The 20,540-nt window shown below is 38.0% G+C and overlaps 1 protein-coding gene across 1 annotated transcript in view; it reads right to left on the bottom strand.

Moving 5' to 3' along the window:
• LOC126336852 (UBX domain-containing protein 11-like) overlaps positions 1–20,540 on the bottom strand; it is a 261,607-nt gene that overhangs the window by 112,818 nt on the left and 128,249 nt on the right. Inside the window, exon 2 of the mRNA XM_050000946.1 lies at positions 2,301–2,431. Within this exon, the coding sequence (XP_049856903.1) occupies positions 2,301–2,430 (130 nt within the window). The 5' untranslated portion in view covers position 2,431. The remainder of the gene's footprint in view (positions 1–2,300; positions 2,432–20,540) is intronic.

The following is a 20,540-nucleotide window of genomic DNA, read 5'->3' as shown; positions in this document are numbered from 1 at the left end:
CATCCGAGACACCGAGGGCACAGAGGATAGTGCGATTGCAGGGACTATCTCATGCACGCCTCCCGTGAGACCCACAGTCTTACCTTGTAAGCAGGAGATCCCGGGTTCGAGTCCCAGTCAGGGCACACTTTTTCACCTGTCCCCACTGATATATATCATCGCCCATCAGCAGCTGAAGGTATTAATATAATTCTAATTTACTTAGACTATCAACCCTCATTTATGACCAGTTGCATATTGCCAAAATGTCAGTACCAACTGTTATAATGACTACATAAAATAAAGAAAAGGAGGAATGGTGCATGATGCATAAAAATACATAATAGAAAACAGTTAACACTAGTTTTCGGGCTCTTGGGCCCCCCACACACAGGGCATCTCAAAAGCAACTCCTTTCTGACCCGTGTTGGTACTGGGATGACAGTGAATAACTTCCTGTGTAGTGAAGTACAGCTACACAAATGGCACAACTCCACAGTGACTTACCAATAAATCACTTGCAATGCACTGCCAACCTGTTGTGGATGATTTGGCACTTGTGTTACCAGGTGGTCTGAGTTACATCGTGTCCCTGAACACAGCTCTGTATAGGTTTAATTTGACGATGAACAAGCTTGTTATGAACATTAGTTTCATACAGAAAGTTGATAGAATTCCCATTTTATACACCTATGAGTACCCAGGCTACTGAAGGAGAGCTCTGATAGAGAAAGCAGATGTGAAGTGAGAAAAAGTTCATATCATATGCATAGTGTACTGTACATCTACTGTTTAAAATAAAATGACCGGTACACCAGTGGAAGAAAATGCACAAAACTTTGTAACATAAAATTACACTGTCAAGTGAAAATGAACAGGGACAAGCCACAAATCTCTGATAAATGTAAATACAATGGTGTTCAGATACAAGTGATTTAACAAGCTCAAACCACCATCACCATATCTGCATGTATGTAAATCTCAAGATAATTGGGTTTTCAAAATAAAGATTACAGTATTTTATGGTACAAATCAAATGTGCCAAATCACTATAGTACTGTTTAGTTGTTTTGTCTGTTACAGCTTCCTTGGCTTCTAATACAGACTGTGGTGTACATTTGTCTGGCTGTAAGAATGAATCCAGTATTTTCTTTGTTTTTTTATTATATAGAGAACCACATCTTCCTCTGAGTTTGAATCTGTTCTTGACATACCAAGTGAAACCAAAAGATGCTCAGATGTGACAAACAATATTCTCTCTCCTCTACACACACACACACAAATTACAGTTCCTCATTTCAGAGCTGTGCCATGCCCAGTACTGCACTGCCAACCAGTAAACAACCAGCTGCCAATGTAGATTGCCTGCCTGTTGCGTTCCTTTTCTGTCATTCTATGTGCAAAACGACCTTGCTCTTTTTCTAGTAAGAATACACACATAAAAACCACCCAGACATGAAAACGAACAAGAGCTCAAAAGCTAGTGTTAACTCTTTTATTACTTGTTTCTGTGCACCACTCATCAGTCTTCTATAGGTAAGTGATTACCTGTCCCTTATTGTACATATTTTTCAATACAGAAATTTCCATTACAGTTATAATTACTAGTTCTATTAGTTCACATTTCAACTAACTTCTTATAATAGCACTATTTTTGTTAGTTCATAGTGTTACTCTACTTCCATTTCAATGTCCAAACCTTTTAACTGATAATCGTGATGGGATGCAATAATTTTCCTGAAAGTATAAAAATATAATGGTAAATAAATAATTATTTAAAATTAGTGCATTTATTATGCAAGTATAAAATGAAATGTGTTTTAATCCAATGTCTTCAATTCTTAATCTAATGTATTTGTTATATTGCAAACAGAAAATTGGAAGTCACTACAGCAGATGTAAAGTATTTGATTTTTATTTTGGGAAAATTTTCTGGGCCTTTCATCTAACCTATCAATATTATGCATATAAAATAATAAAAAGTTTCATCACATGCTTAAACCATAATTTTAAACTACAGTACAAAGCGGTATCCTGCTGAATCTAGAAAAATTAGGACATTATCACATCAAATATCCAAAAACTGAGTTTCTAGTTCTATTGTAGACAGACAGAACTTGTTTTTAGATATTAATACAACAAAAGGGGTATTTTGATGGAGCAATCATGCTTGCTATAATCGTACTCCTACATCACACCTTCAGCATTTGCTTTAGTATTTAACGTAAGTGCAACATAATCTTACACAATCTGAGCTGACAACAGCTGAGACAAGCTGCAAACTGGTACTACTTTATATTCACCATCATCATGTTACTCACCTGGTATGTCTGATAATAATCCTGCATTGTTGTACAAATGAGTGAAGTTGCAATAGGCATCTGAAGGAGAATTCCCGACAGCCACTTTGTGATGACTGCAACTCCCCCTCATTTCACTCATCTGAAACATACTTCATCACAGATTTGAAAATGTGAAGACAACATATACAATTAAACCAAATATAACAAACATTCATTTTCACAAAAGTGAGATAGCATTTTTACAAAAGGGTTTTACTGCAGACAACAAATGAAGTTGAATAGTTGCGGTGAGAGAGCATAGGAGGAGGGGGCGACTGATTAAAATTTGCTGCTTAAATAATTAAAAGAAATTGGAAAGTACTCAGATCCTGAGTGAATTTAGCTGGCATTAATATCGACAGATCTTCAATATTCAATACATTATTTGATTAACATTCATAAATTTACATACATCCTTTTCCTTTAACCGCTATGGAGATTGGTATGACAATACTGGTTCTGGATCGGCCCTCCTCTGCTTATGCAAAATCTTCTTGTTTGCTTCAATCATCCTGATGCAGGATTCTCGGTGCGAGCGAAATGATGAACAGAATGTGAATGTATGAACAAACTTTGCTTTCCTAATAACTTTTTATAACACTTCTTTAATGTATGGTTGGAACACACATTTTTTAACAATATTAACTCGGCAGAACTTGTAATACGTCCTCCAGCTATCTCTTATACAGACAAACAGGTGAAGATTAATCAACTGAAGAGCATATCTCTCCTTGTTTTGTTCAATGCCAATATTATCCATGGTACAACATTCTTATTATTTTATACACACAAAGAAAAGAAAAAGAAAAAAAATATGATTCTTTACAATTGCCCACTGTGCACTGACGTCATACGGAGGTGCGCAGTATCTGAGCTTATTTCTCTTTTTATGGGTTGATAACTCTGGCTGGTAGGGGCACAACCTTTAGTTTTCAGCCATTGTAGTTATCCTATATGGTTGCCAATTTATGTAGGCATGTCACCTCCCTTACATACATAGGTTTTCTGTCAAAACCATGTAATCCCACCATTGTCAGTCAGTATCTGTCCAGTGTTTAGCTTGCAAAGCATGTGTGCACAGCTTGACATCCGTTACCATCCCAGTTCACTTTCACATGTTTAAGACAAAGTCAGAGTGCCCGTGTCGTGTGTTTACATAGCGTTCACTGCACAAATTCATGAAGCTCGTGTTCAGTGGCGTGTTCCTTTCTGAGATCTTCACTGCAATGACAACTGGTTTCCATATCAGTGGCCCGAGGAATGTATTTCACCTCATCACTCGTACTTTTTCAGTGGGGACACCAGCCGTACATACGACATCTGCTGACAAGGTAAGCTTCTTGCTGCTTTTACAACATTGTCAAGCAAAGAAAATTCATGTTTTTACAATTTTGTTGAGCACAGAAAATTCATGTTGCACGAAGTATTGTCATTTTTTAGTTCATTACACACACACACACTTAACACTTGGCAGGCAGGTTTTGTATGTTTTTGTGCTTCATTTTTTAGTGCCTTTCATACCACTGCATTACACAGAATACCGTATTTACTTGAATCTAACCCGCACTCGAATCTAAGCCGCACCTGAAAAATGAGACTTGAAATCAAGGTAAAAAGAATTTCCCGAATCTAAGCCGCACCTGAAATTTGAGACTCGAATTTCAAGGGGAGAGAAAAGTTCTAGACCGCACCTCCAAACCGAAACAAAGTTTGTCCATTGTAACATGAGGCACAATTTAGGTCGGAGCTACAGTACTTTGGTTCGAGTTGTAATTTTAACAGTTAAGCTTTACCAAGTAGCCATTGCTATTTGTCAGGCGCTCCGTCCGTGTTTATACTGGTACCCTTCCTTTTTCACGTGCTTCGTCTGGTTTGAATCGATTCCTTATTTTGCTTTGATATGATAAGTGCTGTTCTCTTTGTTATAGGTGTTTACGTCACTCTAAGCTGAAAATGCATTATTGTACTGTGTCATGCATTGTTTGTCGCATTCTGATATTGAGTGTTTACGACCTGTTGCCGCTCGCGGCATGACTTGCTTTTCCTCGCGCTACCACTGCTTACAATAAAAAATATGTCTCATAAGTGAAACAATGGCAAGAGACAGCTATTTGTTGTTACTTACACTGCTACTTTCTTTGATAATGATCAGCAATAACCAAATAATAGACTGCGTATGATAGATGATGTTCTGAACGAGATTTTACTTTGCACTCGATTCCAAGCCTCAGGCGGTTTTTTGGATTACAAAAACCGGAAAAAAGTGCAGCTTAGATTCGAGTAAATACTGTATCTATAGTGTCCTTTCCACATACTACACAAATAAAAAATTACAACTACAAAAATATTTATCCTATTCATCTGGTGACATGCCATTATTGTTGCTTATACACATTATAGTCAGGTTGTCATTTTGTTTTAGTACATTTTGTTACATTATGGTTTCATTACATTGTTCAATTTCAATCATATGAGTACACTCTTTACTCTTGTTTGGTTTTACATTCTTGACATAACAATTCATACAATAATAGATTCTTTTTGCTTTTCTCTACGCCATAAATTGACATACATTTCATTTCAGTTTACAATGACTTCTTGTCGCAGCAATACTTATCAATTCCAAACAATTAAAGAAATAAACAATGGTAGCTACAACAGATTCTACGCACTGCTCAAATAACTATGTGTGGTCTCGCCCCTCTAGCATTCCCGAGGATGGATCTACACACTAACGGGTTGAGGAAATTTCATGGAAAGGCATTTACGTGCTCAGTTAAGTCTTGTTACTAGACTTAATTCTGATCCTAGGAACAAAACAGTCTGTTATCTATAAACACAATGCAAACCTGACAATACCAATTGTATCGAATACTTATTCTCTTGATTATTTGGTAGTGCTCCATCTTAGTTCAGCATCGTGATGTGCAACATACTGCAACTGTATTCTTCTACATATAATTTCAAACTATCATATTCATACATATCATAAACTTACAATGATATTTACTTGTGGTGCAGTCCTTTCTTATGTTTATATGGTATTACTAACTTAAAACTAAATCTTCATAGATAAGTTGGCTCGATGCTCACTAATACCCCTTTCATATATTCAACCATGTATTCATTTACTTTAGTGTGCAGTCGTGCCATCACAAACTCATTTAATGTCATGCGTGCGTCTCTACTTACCTTATAAATGTGAAAGATAAAGTGTATTATAATCATGGTGCGACATCTTATTCAGTTTGCCACTTATATTGGACTTGCTTGTTTACCTGCAGCATGAGTTTTCTGGACCCTCAATTATAATTAGTGCGTGTACCTTAAATATTTGAATTTGTAAATATACAGATATAATGTACATAGTAGCTTAATTTCAGTAAGCATCTCGTAGTTTAGGATCTCTTCCCATGTATATAATCCCTTGGTTTATCTTCGTTTGTGTGTATTCTATAGATAGTCGCAGTTGTAGTATAGACTCTCCCTTAATTTCCTATGTCTCTTTTGATGCAACAGACTTTAAAAACGCTAGTGTAGGCTGTAGCTCATAAGGTTTGTTTGTTTTTGTTGCTCCAACACTTTCAGCTGTGTCCGTCTGGCATGCAGGCACTTGCTGTTTGTTGACTAACTTTCTCCCCAATAAGCATGGGCCGTGTCGCTCTGTTATCACTAACATCGCAGTGATTATGTATTGCACTGCACGTGACTGTGCATTTCACAACTTCATTTATTCATTTACGACTCAGCAACGCACAAGGCGAAGCACTGTGTTTAAAGTATCATTGTAACTAGACACATAAAATTCTTCCTTGTTACATCCCCTCTCCTTATCATTTACACATCTGACGAAAAAAAAAAAGTTCCTTATCAACTAACAACATAAATTGTGTAATGTGATTTTCCAGTATCATAAATCTGATATTATTATACACATATACAACTTAGGTTCAAACAACAACCAAGTATTATGGATATGCTTTGGGAACTCAAATGGGAATCTGTGGAGGGAAGACAGTGTTCTTTTCACGAAACACTACTGAGAAAATTTAGAAAACCGGAATTTGAAGCCGACTACAGAACGATTCTACTGCTCCCAATGTACATTTCATGTAAGGAGCACAATTATAAGAGTAGAAAAATTACAGCTTGTACAGATGCTTATACACAGTTGTTTTCCCCTTGGTCTATTGCAAATGGAACAGAAATGGAAATGACTAGTACTGATGCAAGATACACTTTACCAAGCACCATACAGTGGCTTGTGGAGTATTTATGTAAATATACACATGAAATGGAATGACTACATCAGCTCATTTGTACGTAAAGCAGGTGGCAGCCTAGTCATTCATTCATTCATTAATAATGTTCTGTAAATCTGATTATGAAAACATACATTCATGGTTGGCTGTAAGAAAAAAAGGCCAGTTTTAAAATTCACAGCTAACAACCATACATCACGAAAGAAAGATCTACAACTGGAAAAGAATCTAAGTCATAAAATCATTAAGTAGCAATAACAGAAAAATCAACCATTTCATCAATTTCATGTGCAGTAAAAGATGACTTGCCTTACAAATCTAAGACGCACTGGTAACTGCGAGATGAAGACTGCTTGTAGTTCAAGATGGACTAGCAACCTGCCACTGACACTCTTTTCTGCCAGTAGTTGCAGGCCTCTGCCAGAGCCAAGCATGTATGTAGTCAACATGGCGCCTTCACATTGTCGAGTCACCTGCTGGATGACTACATTCTTTTGATGGCCACCTCCATGGTGTGGGATCTGAGCCTGGGCCATCTAGCTAGCCAGCTGCACTGTTGCTGTCCACCTCCAGGAGTGAACTAACATTGTTGCTGCAGATCACCCAGAGGGGCAAAAGTCGTTGTCGTAAACCATGCCAGAGGATAAAGTCTGACCCTGCTCCCTCCCGTGGGCTTTACATAGTAGCTACGGAAGCAGGCTGTCAGCAAAAGCCGTTTCCTATTGCCCACCATTAGCAGGCACCACACTTTTGTGTCACCATTCTTCTGCTATGCTCACTGCAGCATGGTGACACTGGTCACCATTTCCATACAGCACTCCCCTGGCAAGCAGCTGCTGACACGAGCACGCTCCAATGACGGTGCCAATTACATCACAAGTAACCACTGACTACCCCTCCAGCTGCAATTCCATCAATATAATAGTTATGTACAAAAGTGTTTCTTAACCAGGGATGTTTTTATGATGGGTCACTGCTCAACTTCAGTGAGCACCATCACTGCAGTACATGCTCTGTCGGGGAAATAGCACTTCACCCTGATATACCAACAGTCCAATCCACATGCCACATACAGGACCTCCTACATTTTTTTGTCAGAAGATGTTGGTGGCAGCAGTGGTCTGTGACATAAATGGCTGCTACCCTTGGAGATGACACTTCAGCTGCTATGGCCAACAAAGTCATCAACATCGTCGCCAGCACAATGTGGTGAGTGCACTTATTACTTTGTTGCTCTCCTTTATTCTTGTGAATGGGCATGGTTGGGAAAACGGATTGCCACATGTATTTAAAGGTGTGGTTTGTGAAGGCTGAGGGGTCTGTTTACCTTTCTCTTTCCAGAGGTAATACTTGAGAAGACTATGATAGCATGCAGACAGTGAAATGCACGCACTGAAATTTGTTAGTCCACATCTCACCTCACACTCAGTCAACGCCTGTTCAGAGTCGAGATGGTTGATGATTTGAAGCGAAGTGTGAAAAAAATTTGAAGCTATTTTACAGTGCCTGTAAGGTTCTGCTTGTTTTCTTGTTGTGTGACTAATTATTAATGTTTTGGTGAGTAAATGTTTTTGCCATGTCATGACATGGCTAGATTGTTACTCACCATTTAGCAGAGATTGTGCGTCACGAAGAGGCACAACAAAAAGACTGTTAACAAGTAAGCCTTCAGCCCAAACACCTTCTTCCAAATTAGACAACATACACATACACATTCACTCAAACACACATTCACGCAAATGCAACATACTCATGACCCCTGTCACATTCTGAAGCAGGCTGGCTGAAACCTTATTTGTTTAGTAGCAGTCTTTCTGTTGTGTCTATCTGCAACTCAGTGTCCCTGCTATATGGTGAGTAGCTATCTGTCCTTCTCATAATACTGTCATTATTCCTTCCTGGTTGCTCCATTGCTTGTTTTTGCACTGTGAGAGTCAGATACACAGGTTGTTTCCTCACAGGAGGCAGTTCAAGGTTTAACAGAACAAATAAAGAAGTTGTTAACTAAGAAGATGTGGATTTTTAAGGTGTTAATTGGACTAAAGATAGGAAAAGCTTCATCCAATTAAGTAACACCTTTGTTAGATTCAACTGCTCCTAATCCAATTGTCACTTTCTCGGGCAAGACAACTAAGGATGTGTGGGCATTTATAGGTGACCTCGAAGCTACTGCAAGGCTAGGCATCTGGACAGATGAAATACTCTTGCAGATGACTGGACTACACTTGGTAGGTGAGGCGAAAACATTTGATGTACCACAAAGAATTGAAAAATGCATTATGTTTCAGCAGCTGCGTAGCAGACAGCATCCCAGTAAATTTCAGTTTTTGCACTGGAGCAAAGTATTGTTGAGAGAATATGGAAGTTTTGCTCTTTGTAGGTGAGGGGTACTGTGCAATCTCGCCGTTGGAGTTATTAAACAGATATAATACAAAAACTGATCATTCACAGCCCACTGTCAAACTCTGAATGTTGTTATGACTGGGAGAGACTGCTGCCAATTATGCACTGACATTCGGTTCTCTTGCCATGGATGGAATCAAGTAAACTGCATACACAATCATCAAGACTCAGTTCACGTAATGAAGTGCCAAAGGGCGCACAAAAATTACTCTGGGTGAGCATAAGTACCGATCAACTGAATAATATCTTTTGTGTGGTAGTGTCACTGATAAATAACAATGAATTGGATACATCACACTGCTTTATATTTAGGCATGTAGTATACATGTAATACACGGATGGAGAACATATAGCTTCTATTAATGTGGATAACTTCAGCACCAATGAAGCAATTTGGGGAAAGGGTTGTTAGCTGCCAGTTAAGATGTTGTAGGTGAGAACAATTTGGACAGGTCAAGTCTCGATCTCTGCTGTAAGCTGTCAATAATCTTCATTACATGAAAAATTCAGCATCTGAAAGGGCAGGATATCCATGGAGAAGCTATTTATAAAGTTTGCAATATTATTCAGAACTAGTGGGCTGTTGCTGGCAACGACTATAACACAGTACATAATCCATTCTGGGGATATATCTCCTGTAAATAGATATCTGTACAGAATACATCACCATTTGCAATTACTAATGGAGGAGTTTTACAAACTAGTGAATGATGGCATTATTGAAGAAAGCAAGTCCTGGAGAGTGCCAGTAATATTGTACCCAAAAGTCATCAGATGGGATAAAATAGAAAAGGTTTTGTTGTGATTACCATTACTTAAATGCTAGAATGGTTGTGGATGCATATCCAGCACCAAATACTACAGAAACACTAGATAACTTGTATCAATGTATATATTTTTCCACATAGATCTAAGAGGTGGTACCATCAGTTGGAAGTAGCATCAAAGAACTGGCCAAAGAAAGATTGATAATCAAATATATTTTGTCCATGCAATTTGAAAAGTCACCTTACTTTTTGAACAGCCCTCTTAGGTATGAAGCAAATGGACAAAAACATACACATGCACACACCATGCCAGAAACTGTTATGGTAGAACTGAAGCCAGTATATAAAAATATTTCTGATTCTAAACTCGTGGAAAAATGTGCACATGAAGAAACACAGAACACGAGTGAAAGCTTCAAATGTTGGATTTGGGAACACTTGCCACAAACTGTTCTCATTGGCATGTCAGCTTTTCAGATTGGTGTGATGGATACAACAACACATTTTAATGATGGAGTAACAAGCAAATTAAAAACCATGAGCAGACTAGGCATCAAAAGTGGGGACACCATGAAAAGTGGGCTGCTACAGGTGGAAAGGCAACATGTTGCTCCTGAAAGCATGACAAAAGAGGACTGAATAACAAAGAAAAGAAAGAAAACTAAAGAAGATGAAAAGGACAGTCAGAATCAACAAGATTATGGAGCTAGAATGTTTTGACATGTTATCTTTGACAAGAAAATCACTTGCAAACCTTTAGTTTCAGTTTCCCATACTCAACATTTTTGCATAATTAGCTATGATTATCTCATGCATTATTAAAGCTACAAGAACAAAATTTTGAATAATAATACAGCACTTCCTTACACAGTAAACCACATTATTCAACAATGTATTAAATATTTTGAGCTGGGGCATGCCATATGTTTTTCAATTATTTGGAAAAAAATTGACTTCTAAAAACCATGTTTAAAAAGTACATAAAACCACAAACTGGAAAATTTTCCTGGTTTACTGTTATAACAAGTTAATAATTAAAAGAATAAAATTTGTTCTGACCTTTTATTTTGAGTAGCATAAATCTACAGAGTATCTAAAATAAAAATTACACGTAATTAAGCAAGTAAGATAAAAATCAATATTCACTCCACTACGTATTCCACAGTTTTTAATTCTTTTCCACACAGAGGGCACAAAATACTTATTAATTGGTTAAAGTTTTGGAATATCTATTACAGTTTTTGAGAAACTAAATTTCAAAATACTAGTAAAAACTACAGGCCATGACATAAAAAAACACACACATTGAGACGAACAGAAATTATACTGTTATTCAAAGAAAAGGTCTCATGGACATTATGAAAGGTGGGAAATTGTTCTTAATAAGGAGTGGAGGGCAATACAAGCTCTGAAATGCGCTCCCATGCTGGCCACAAGGTTAATAAGGAGTTTGTGTGGTAGGGCGTTCCCATGACAACTAATAAATGGTTGTTGCTACATGTGGATGTGCTGCAGTATGTCTCTAATGCACTCCACATGTGCTCAAAAGGGGTTAGAGTTAGAGGAATGGACAGGCCAGTCCAGTCACCGAATTTCCTCTCATTCCAAGAACTGCTTTACCTGTACTGTTCAGTGCGGTCAGTTATTGTCACCCATAAACATGAAGTCAGGACCAAATGCACCGCTGAAAACATGCATATGGGGAAGGGGTACAGTGTCACAATAACATTCGCCACTGATTATACCATGTTCAACATGCCCACACAACATTATGCCTCTCCAAACCACAATACCGGGATTGCCAAAATGATCATGTTCGATCAGTATGCCTGGGTGCATTACATACCCTCATATGGCAAGAAGTGGCAATGTGTTATGCATCCTGGAGCATTGTTGAACATTACTGTTATGGCAATCCAGATGCTATGGTAAGGGGAGGCGTTATATTGCATAAGTGTACTGAGCCATGCTGCGGCTCGTGTTGGTGCTGTTTGTAGGTTTCCACCTTATTTTGGAGGCCAGATGGTATCGTTTAGTTGGCATGGTTGTGGTTGTTTGACTTCTTCTCGTGTTGACTGGCGCCACTCGCTTTCGCAAGCGTTGCCTGTCTGCTAGTGGGAGCAGCGGCGGTTATCTATATGTAGTAATTGTTGCCCTATCTTTGGGGCGACGTCGCCGTTTTTCCGGGTCGTGTGAGTGGGCCAGTTCAGTTGGGGACTTAGGAGGAGCCAGGTCCGTGCAGTGTGAGAAAATGCCGGGATTGCCGGTGGCACGCATGGACTGGTGGATCGAAGGCCTGTGGTCAGAAGAGTGCACAACCTCATTGTAAACCGGATCCTGCAAGTTTTAAGTTGAGTGCATTTGGATTCAAGTAGAGAAACATCCACCATTGTGAGATCTTGCAATTCTCCAATGACGTGGGTTCGTGCTGCTGCTGGTAGTGTTGCCGAGGCAAAGAGCACCGAGTGGAGTGCTTGTGGAAGGCAGATCTGATTAGCTATCCTGGACTTCTAATTACTATTTATTGCATACAGTTTTTTACTATTTGTTAAGTTCAACCAGTGTTATTTTTCCTGCCTTGTGGCCGCTAATGCCACAGTTACCTGCCCTGGGGGTTAGTGTATGTAACAGCAGTGTACATTTCCTCGCCTTGCCGCTGCTGTCTGGTGAGGGGTGTAGTTTTGACAGCTTTCTTGATTGTAGGTTGGTTGGCAATTCTTCTAGTCTGGTGGTAGTGATTCCTTTCTCGTTCTGGGTGCTCTAAGCACAATATTCTGTGGGCAGAGTCCAGACTGTCGGTTCCAGCTTTGGCATATTTTTGCATCTTTGCATTTGGTTTATTGGACATCAGGTAGCCTCGGCAAGATCATCATTAGTCATTCATTAGACTGCCACTAGTCTGAGTTACCATCTTGTGAAGTGAATGCAACTCGTGCCTGCCTATCTCATTGCTTGTGAAAGTGTTTGTTGCCAGACCTTCTCAGAGGTCCTGGAGCACTGTCTGTGGCCCTTGTTCTAAAAGGTCTGATGGCCAGGAGTTCAGTGTAACGCTCCTTCAATCCATGCCTTCTGTGGATATAATGCTTTGGTACCCTTTAAGGAACTTATGTACTGGTCCTTGTGTTTTATTATTGTATTCTTTATTACAATACCTTGTAATGCCTACATTCAAGTATATATATATGTCTAGTTAATACTTCTGGTCGCCTTCAGGAAAAAATCTAGTAGTGTAGTGTTCAGTGGATGTTAACGGTTGTGTTATAAAGTTTATCATCATCTTATTTCACCAATTTGGTGATCAGTTGCTTGTTTTTTTAATTAACCTTTGCTATTGTATTAGCTGTTTTACAGCAGGTTTCTAAATGTTTTTATATTATGGCCGTTCTTGGTGTGTAAGGCCTTCAGCCACGATTGTGGTCATTTGCCTTCAAATTCTAATTTGGTATTTGTATTTTAGCAGTCAGCCTTAAGACCTTATTTACTGCCATTCCTGGCATCTGATGCCTTCTGCTGCATTTGTAGCGACTTGTCTTTAATATTTCAATACCTGTAATTTGTAAGTTGCAGAAAGTTTTAAACAATTCTTAATTTATTGCCATTCCTGGCATGTAAGGCCTCCTGCCCAGATCACAGTGGCTTGCTTTTAAAACATTATCTGCTGTATCTGTATTTAATGGTGATTTCCTAAATTGCAACTCACTGAAAACACTCTTAATTATACATTTGTTTATTCCTTCATTAATAATGTGTAGTGTTTTTATTTATTGTTGAGTCTGCAATTACTGGTTTAAAATAAATTCTGTGTAACTGTAAAAGGCAACCAATAGTAACTGATTACAACCCTGTCCACAATCATAACTGAATCCTGTCTTCCCTTGAATACTAGGTTTCATGTACTGACGTCCAATTCTCTGAACACAGTACACTCACCAGTCAGCATTATTGTTTCACTGTCTTCTTCCCCCATGTTTGTCTTTTCAGGGGTACATTTGATCCCAGGTTAATGTTTATGGATGACAATACCTGACCAAACTGAACTGCACATGTAGAGGAGCTCATGGAACAAGAGGATATTAGGTGAATGGACTAGCCTGCCAGTTACCCCAAATTCAACCCTCTTCAAATGCATGTGGAATGCATTGGAGAAACTATTTCACTGAGTCCACATGTACCAATGACCATTTACTAGTTGTCAACTGCACTGGTGTAGGCCTGGAATGCCCAACCACAAGAACTCCTTAGTAACATAGAACCCAGCATTGGAGCATGTTGCAGAGCATGTACTGCCATTCATGGTGATCACACACCTTGTTAAGAATGATTTCCCACCTTTTTTAATGTCCAGACAACCATCATAAATTGTGGTGACTTCAGTGTCTTTGAATAGAAGAGTAATTCTATCCATTTCACTGAGTATTTATTTCAGCTACCTTCTGTACTATACAGAAGCAGTTCTTTCTATGTGCAGTCCAAGTTTCTTTGAGCCATGTGACTTGGCAGTGACACATCATACAAAAGTAACTTCTGTCCTTAAGTTTTGTTCACCAGTTTGGTTAGCAACCAATGAACTATTTGGTTTACACTAAATTAAAATAAACACTATTGGAAATATGACTTTGGTGCAAATTGTGTCCTCTGTCACACACTGCTTGGTGGCTAGCGGAGTATATATGTAGATGTAGATAAAGTGAACAACACCCACCAGTGCAGTAACTACGTGCCATGGAACTTTGTGCATTCAGTAGAGGAGAACTCTTATTCACTGGACTGATAATGCAGAAGACGCCTGTCACCGAAAACCAAAACTGTGACACTTTAGAGCACCAATGCAGCTTCTGAAGGAGATGACCAGACAGGAAAACCAAGGTGAATGAAGTCATAGTTGCTCAATGATTATGCATGGCCACTCCAGTCTGTTGTGATGTACAGGCCAAGAATGCTACCACTGGAGAGCTGGGGAAACACTAGCCAGCCCAGCTCACATATATACCACCTAATTTAGACCCTGAGTCTCACTATGTTCATTTGTGAACATTATGCCCAGTCACACAGCCAGCACCAGCCAGTAACCGAGAGAAGAAGACTACTTGTAGTCAGATATGAAGCAGTCAGCATCTACCTACAGACTTTTGCTACTGATAGTTCCAGACTTGTGCCTGAGCTAAGTCTGTATGTAGTTAACTTTGTCTTCACACCATTGGGTCAAGCACTGGTTGACTAATTCAAGGTATTTTCCCCCAGACAGTTTAAAATATGTCATTGTCAAGCCTCTCTACAAAAAAGGGGACATCACAGATGTCAATAATTACCAGCCAGTATCCTTGCTTATAGCATTTTCAAAAAGCATCGAGAAAGAAATGTACTCAAGTGTGGTTACCCATCTCAACAGTAATGGGTCATTCCACGTCAAGTGGCCTAAGGGTTCCCAATTTTGATGAAATTTTTACATATAGACCTTACATAAAGCACTGGCAAATTACAGCTTTGTAAGTAGTATGGTGGGGCCAATGGCCACCTTTTTGTAAAGAGTTGTTTTTTGACATTTTGACTGAAATGAATAAATTATCAAACCTGTCATGCTGAAACTTTGTGATGCTGTTCAACTTTTTGGGTACAATAACTTAGTTGTAGTATAAAAGGTCAAACTATGGTAAATTCATCATAGTGTGCTATCAAAGTGGCTCAAAAATCTTGTCATACCAAATTTTGGCTATACTTTATTGCCTTGTATCTACTGAAAGAGTAACTTTCTGAAGCTAATACTTCAGTTATCTGCGGCCTGCCAGCATGTCATAAAGCTCTGCAAGTGGCACCCAGATTGCTCAAATAATAACTGAGCTTCAAAAGTTCAAATTGTGCTAAAAAATTTGATCAGTCAATTTTGGATCACTTTCAAAAGGTCATATCTCAAAAGGGATCACTCAAATTTGATTTCTCTCAGCACAACTGAAAAGAGCTCACCTTGTTTGATCAGAAAAAGTTGTTTTTGTTTTGGAGACTTTGCATTTAGGAACAAACAAACTTATATTTTCATTATATTACATTTCTCAACATTATGACTTAAATGAATAAATCATCAACTTTGATTTACCATTTTCAGGATCTAAGAGACCTGTTATGCTGAAACTTTGTGATCCTATTCAACGTTTTGGGTACAATATCTTAGATGTAAAACAAAAGGCCAAACTATGGTAAATTCATCATAGTGTGCTATCTAAGTGGCTCATAAATCTTGTACCAAATTTTGACTTTATTTTATTGCCTCGTATCTACTGAAAGAATAACTTTCTGAAGCTGATACTATAGTTATCTGCAACCTGTCAGCATGTAATAAAGCTCTGCCAGTGGCATCCACATTGCTCAAATAAGAACTGTGTTATCTGAGCTCACCTTGTCGGATTAGAAAAAGTTCTTTTTATTTTGGAGATAGACCAGTTTAGTGTCAACAATGGAGTTTAGTAACAAGCTTCAACAATCAGTCTGAAGGACACTGTTGTGTAGTGAAGAGTGTTCAGATGTTGTATGTGCCTTTTTAACTGATGTGAAGTGTGTTGTCATTACTGGATAAACATTGTTTTTGGTAAGTAAAAATTATTTCAAGATATGGGGCGACCCTTTAGAAATGTTTATCAGGTTATTTAATTTGTTTCTGTTGTATTCTCAAGCAAGTTCCCACTATCTATGATTGTTTAATATTTTTCAGTTGGAAATGTGCACCACTTCTGCTTTATTTAATATTGAAACAAATGGAAATTGGAAGCATAAATTTAATTGTAGCACAATGGATATCAATGAGGTTTCAGTACCATGTGTCATTGGTCTTGCAGATGATTCTACATGTCATCTGAAAACATACACATATCAGCAAGGCTTCATTCCAATCAAAGAATTTTCAGTAGAGCAACAGGAATTAATAAACCAAATAAGTGAGATATGTCTTACTGAAAATGCACAGGTATGCTTTCATCACAAAGCAATACTTGTGGGCCAATATGACTTTCTACAGAGATCTTATTGTAATCCTTTTAGTGCAAAGAACCATTCTGTTACATAGGGTTGATGGATTGTTAATGTGGAAACAGCAAAACAATTGCAAGTCTTGACTAAGAGCAATGTGAAACCTGGTCAGAAGATCTGTCCAATTTACAGAAAACAACTTTTAGCAAAGAAAGCAGAAAACTCACAGTGAGCTTCAAACCAGTCAGAAGATGAAGCATATCCAGAAGCATCAATTGATTCAAGTCTAACTGCTTTTGGGGTCACCCCTCTAAAATTTCAGAGTATCAAAGAAGGGATGTGAAAGGCTATGCAAAACGAAAAATAAGCGAAGCTCAAGAGGCAATTGCGAATAACATTGCTGCTGCTTGAGGATTCACCCCAAAAGACCTTCAAACACCTAGTACAAGCAAGAGATGTCCTGAATGTAAAGATTATAAGCAGCTGATTAAAGAAGTGAAAGAGAAGTTGCAATTGTCAAGGCAGCCTGAAAAATTGCAAATACTGACATTAGTACCACAAAGCCGGACTATAAAAGAGACAAGGCAAGAAATTGGTGTTTGAGAGAGGATGGTAAAATCAACTAGGAAGCTACAGGCAGAAAATTGTGTATTAGCTCTGCCAAAGAACAAGTGTGGCAAGAAGATTCCAGATGCCATAAAAGAAAGAGTGGTAACATTTTTTCAGAATGAAGAATTTAGCCGAATTTGTTCCAGTAAAAAAGACTGTATCAATTAGAATAGAAGGAAAGAAATTTTTGATGGAAAAATACCTTCTTCTGAATAATTTGAAAGAAATGTTTGCTGCATATTGACTTCAGCATGGGCCTGAAATTGGATTTTCCAAATTTTGCGAATTGAGGCCAAAATGGTGAATCAGTGTGGGTGCTGCAGGAACCCACTCAACTGTGTTTGCACTTTACACCAAAATGTCAAACTGATGCTTGCAAGCACTCCAATTAAAGAAGATTATAAGAGTCTGATTGCTAAAGCAGTGTGTGATTTGGAATCCAAAGACTGAATGCTTCATCTGTCCGGGAAAAGAACTACTGGAACAGTTTTTAAGAAAGTAGTTTTGAAGACAGTGATTCAGATGATACCATTGAGTTCAAACAGTGGGTGCACACTGATAGAGATACATTAGAAACCAAGCAGATGACCACCAAGGATTTTATTGAAGATCTGATTTCAAAAATTGACAAACTTTCCACTCATCATTATGTTGCAAAGCACCAGAGCAAGCACCTAAAATGCATAAAAGAAAACTGCAAGCCAACTGAACGGATCATATTAATGGAATTTGCTGAAAACTATTCCTTCATTGACCAGGATGCAGCTCAAAGTTTTCACTGGAATAACAGCCAAGCAACTTTACACCCATTTGTTGTGTACTTCATAAATAACTTGGACATCAGCAGCATCAGCTACTGTGTAATAAGTTACAGTGTGAATCATGAGGTGTAATCGCTGCACACACTTTTATAGTGAAATTAATAGAAGATCAAAAGTGTCTCCTTGGAAAAGTCACACACATTTACTACTTCAGTGATGGATCAGCAGTGCAGTATAAAAACTTCAAAAATTTTCTGAATCTCTGCCACCATCAAAATGACTTTAAAATCTCAGCTGAATGGAACTTTTTTGCTACAAGCCATGGAAAATCTCCATGTGATGGAATTGGAGGAACTGTAAAGCACCTAGCACCAAGAGCAAGCCTTCAAAGACAAACTGAGGACCAGATTTCGACACCAACTGATTTGTTTAAATACTGTACAAAGAATATCGGAGGAATCTAATTAATTTTTGTTTCAAAAGAAGAAACTTAAACATTAAAAACTGAGCAGGAAGTAAGGTTCAAAAATGGCTGCACGGTATCAGGAACAAGAGATAATCACCATTTTGTGCCATTAAATGAAAAGCAAGTTTGTATTAGAAGAGTATCCAATGATACAAATTCGTTTGTGGTAAATGTTGACCAAAATCAAGCAACAGTTTCATTCAGAAATATTACAGCCTTACAGCTGGGCCAATACATTGCCTGTATGTTTGATGGAAAAAGGTGGACTGGTAATGTGTTTGAAGTTTCAGAAGAAGAAAATGATGTTTTGGTCAGTTTCATGCACCCCAGTGGACCTGCACATTCATTCTATTGGCCAGCTAGGCAGGACGCTTGTTGGATTCCAAACCAACACATTATTTCTGTCATTCCAGCTCCATCAGCTACCAGAATGGGCTGACATCACAGCTTGTTAGATTCAACTGTAATTGCTATCAGTAACAAATTTTAGCAAATAAATTAATAAGAATTAAAATATTTTGCTTGGGAACCATAAAGAGTACAGCTGGTACATGTATTTTTTAATGTAATATAAATGTAAATTTATATGGTATGACAAGATTTATGGGCCACTTTGATAGCACAATATGATGAATTTACCATAGTTTGACCTTTTGTTCTATGGCTAAGATGTTGTACCCAAAAAGTTGAACAGGATCACAAAGTTTCAGCACGACACGTCTCTTAGATCTTGAGTAATGGTAAATCAAAGTTGACCATTTATTCATTTAAGTCGCAATGTCAAGAAATGTAATGTAATGAAAATATAAGTTTATTTCTTCTTAAATGCAAAGTCTCAAAAATGAAAACAACTTCTTTGATCAAACAAGTTGAGCTCTTTTCAATGGTACCAAGAAAAATCAAATTTGAGTGATCCCTTTTGAGATATGACCTTTTGAAAGTGAGCCAAAATTGAGTGATTAAAATTTTTAGCACTCTTAGAACTTTGATAACTCAGTTATTATTTAAGCAATCTGCGTGCCACTTGCAGAGCTTTGTGACATGCTGGCAAGCTGCAGCTAACTACAGTATTAGCTTCAGAAAGTTACTCTTTCAGTAGATACAAGGCAAAAAAGTATAGCCAATATTTGGTATGACACGATTTATGAGCCACTTTGATAACACACTATGATGAATTTACCATAGTTTGACCTTTTGTACTGCAACTAAGGTATTGTACCAAAAACGTTGAACAGGATCACAAAGTTTCAGCATGACAGGTCTCTTAGATCCTGAACAATGGTGAAACAAGGTTGATCATTTATTCATTTCAGTCGCAATTTCAAAAAATGTGTCTTTACGAAAAGGTGGCTATTGGCCCCACCATACTACTTAAAAAGCTGTAATATGGCAGTGCTTCGTGTAAGGTCTATATGTACATCCTGTAAAAATTTCATTAAAATTGGAGATGGTCGAGTGGGGAGCTTGTCTAAATTTAGGCCACTTGACATGGAATGACTAATGGGATACTTAGTAAATCACAGTTTGGATTTCAAAAATGCTGTTCTACTGAAACAGCAATATATAATTTCACTGTCCACACATAGAGCCTTTAAATAGTAAAATATCACGAATAGGAATTATATGGTATAAATGGAACAGCATACCAGTAGTTTAAGTCATATCTACTCAATATGAAGCAAAAAGTTTCTTTATGTGGATTAAGTGATTTAATGAAGTTTCCCACTTCATCTAACTGGGGTGAAATTATGAGGGTGGTTTGAAAAGTTCTCGGAATCACCACGAGGGGTTAGTGCTAGCACAATGAGTTGTTCACGTGATATTCATTGGACTGTTGCCTGTAAACACGTGCCATGTCAATGATGTTGCAAGAGATCTGTGGCGGTGGCATGGCTCTGTTGTTGCTCCCACGTAGTGGTTTCCAAAGATGGAAAAAAAATCGAGATTCGAGCAGTGATTAAGTACTTCGTAAAGAAAGGTATGATAGCAAAGGA

The sequence above is a fragment of the Schistocerca gregaria genome, chromosome 1 (assembly GCF_023897955.1).
Source record: "Schistocerca gregaria isolate iqSchGreg1 chromosome 1, iqSchGreg1.2, whole genome shotgun sequence".
Classification (NCBI taxonomy): domain Eukaryota; kingdom Metazoa; phylum Arthropoda; class Insecta; order Orthoptera; family Acrididae; genus Schistocerca; species Schistocerca gregaria.
Note: the sequence above shows the minus strand (reverse complement) of the source record. Positions and strands in the feature narration are given on the sequence as shown.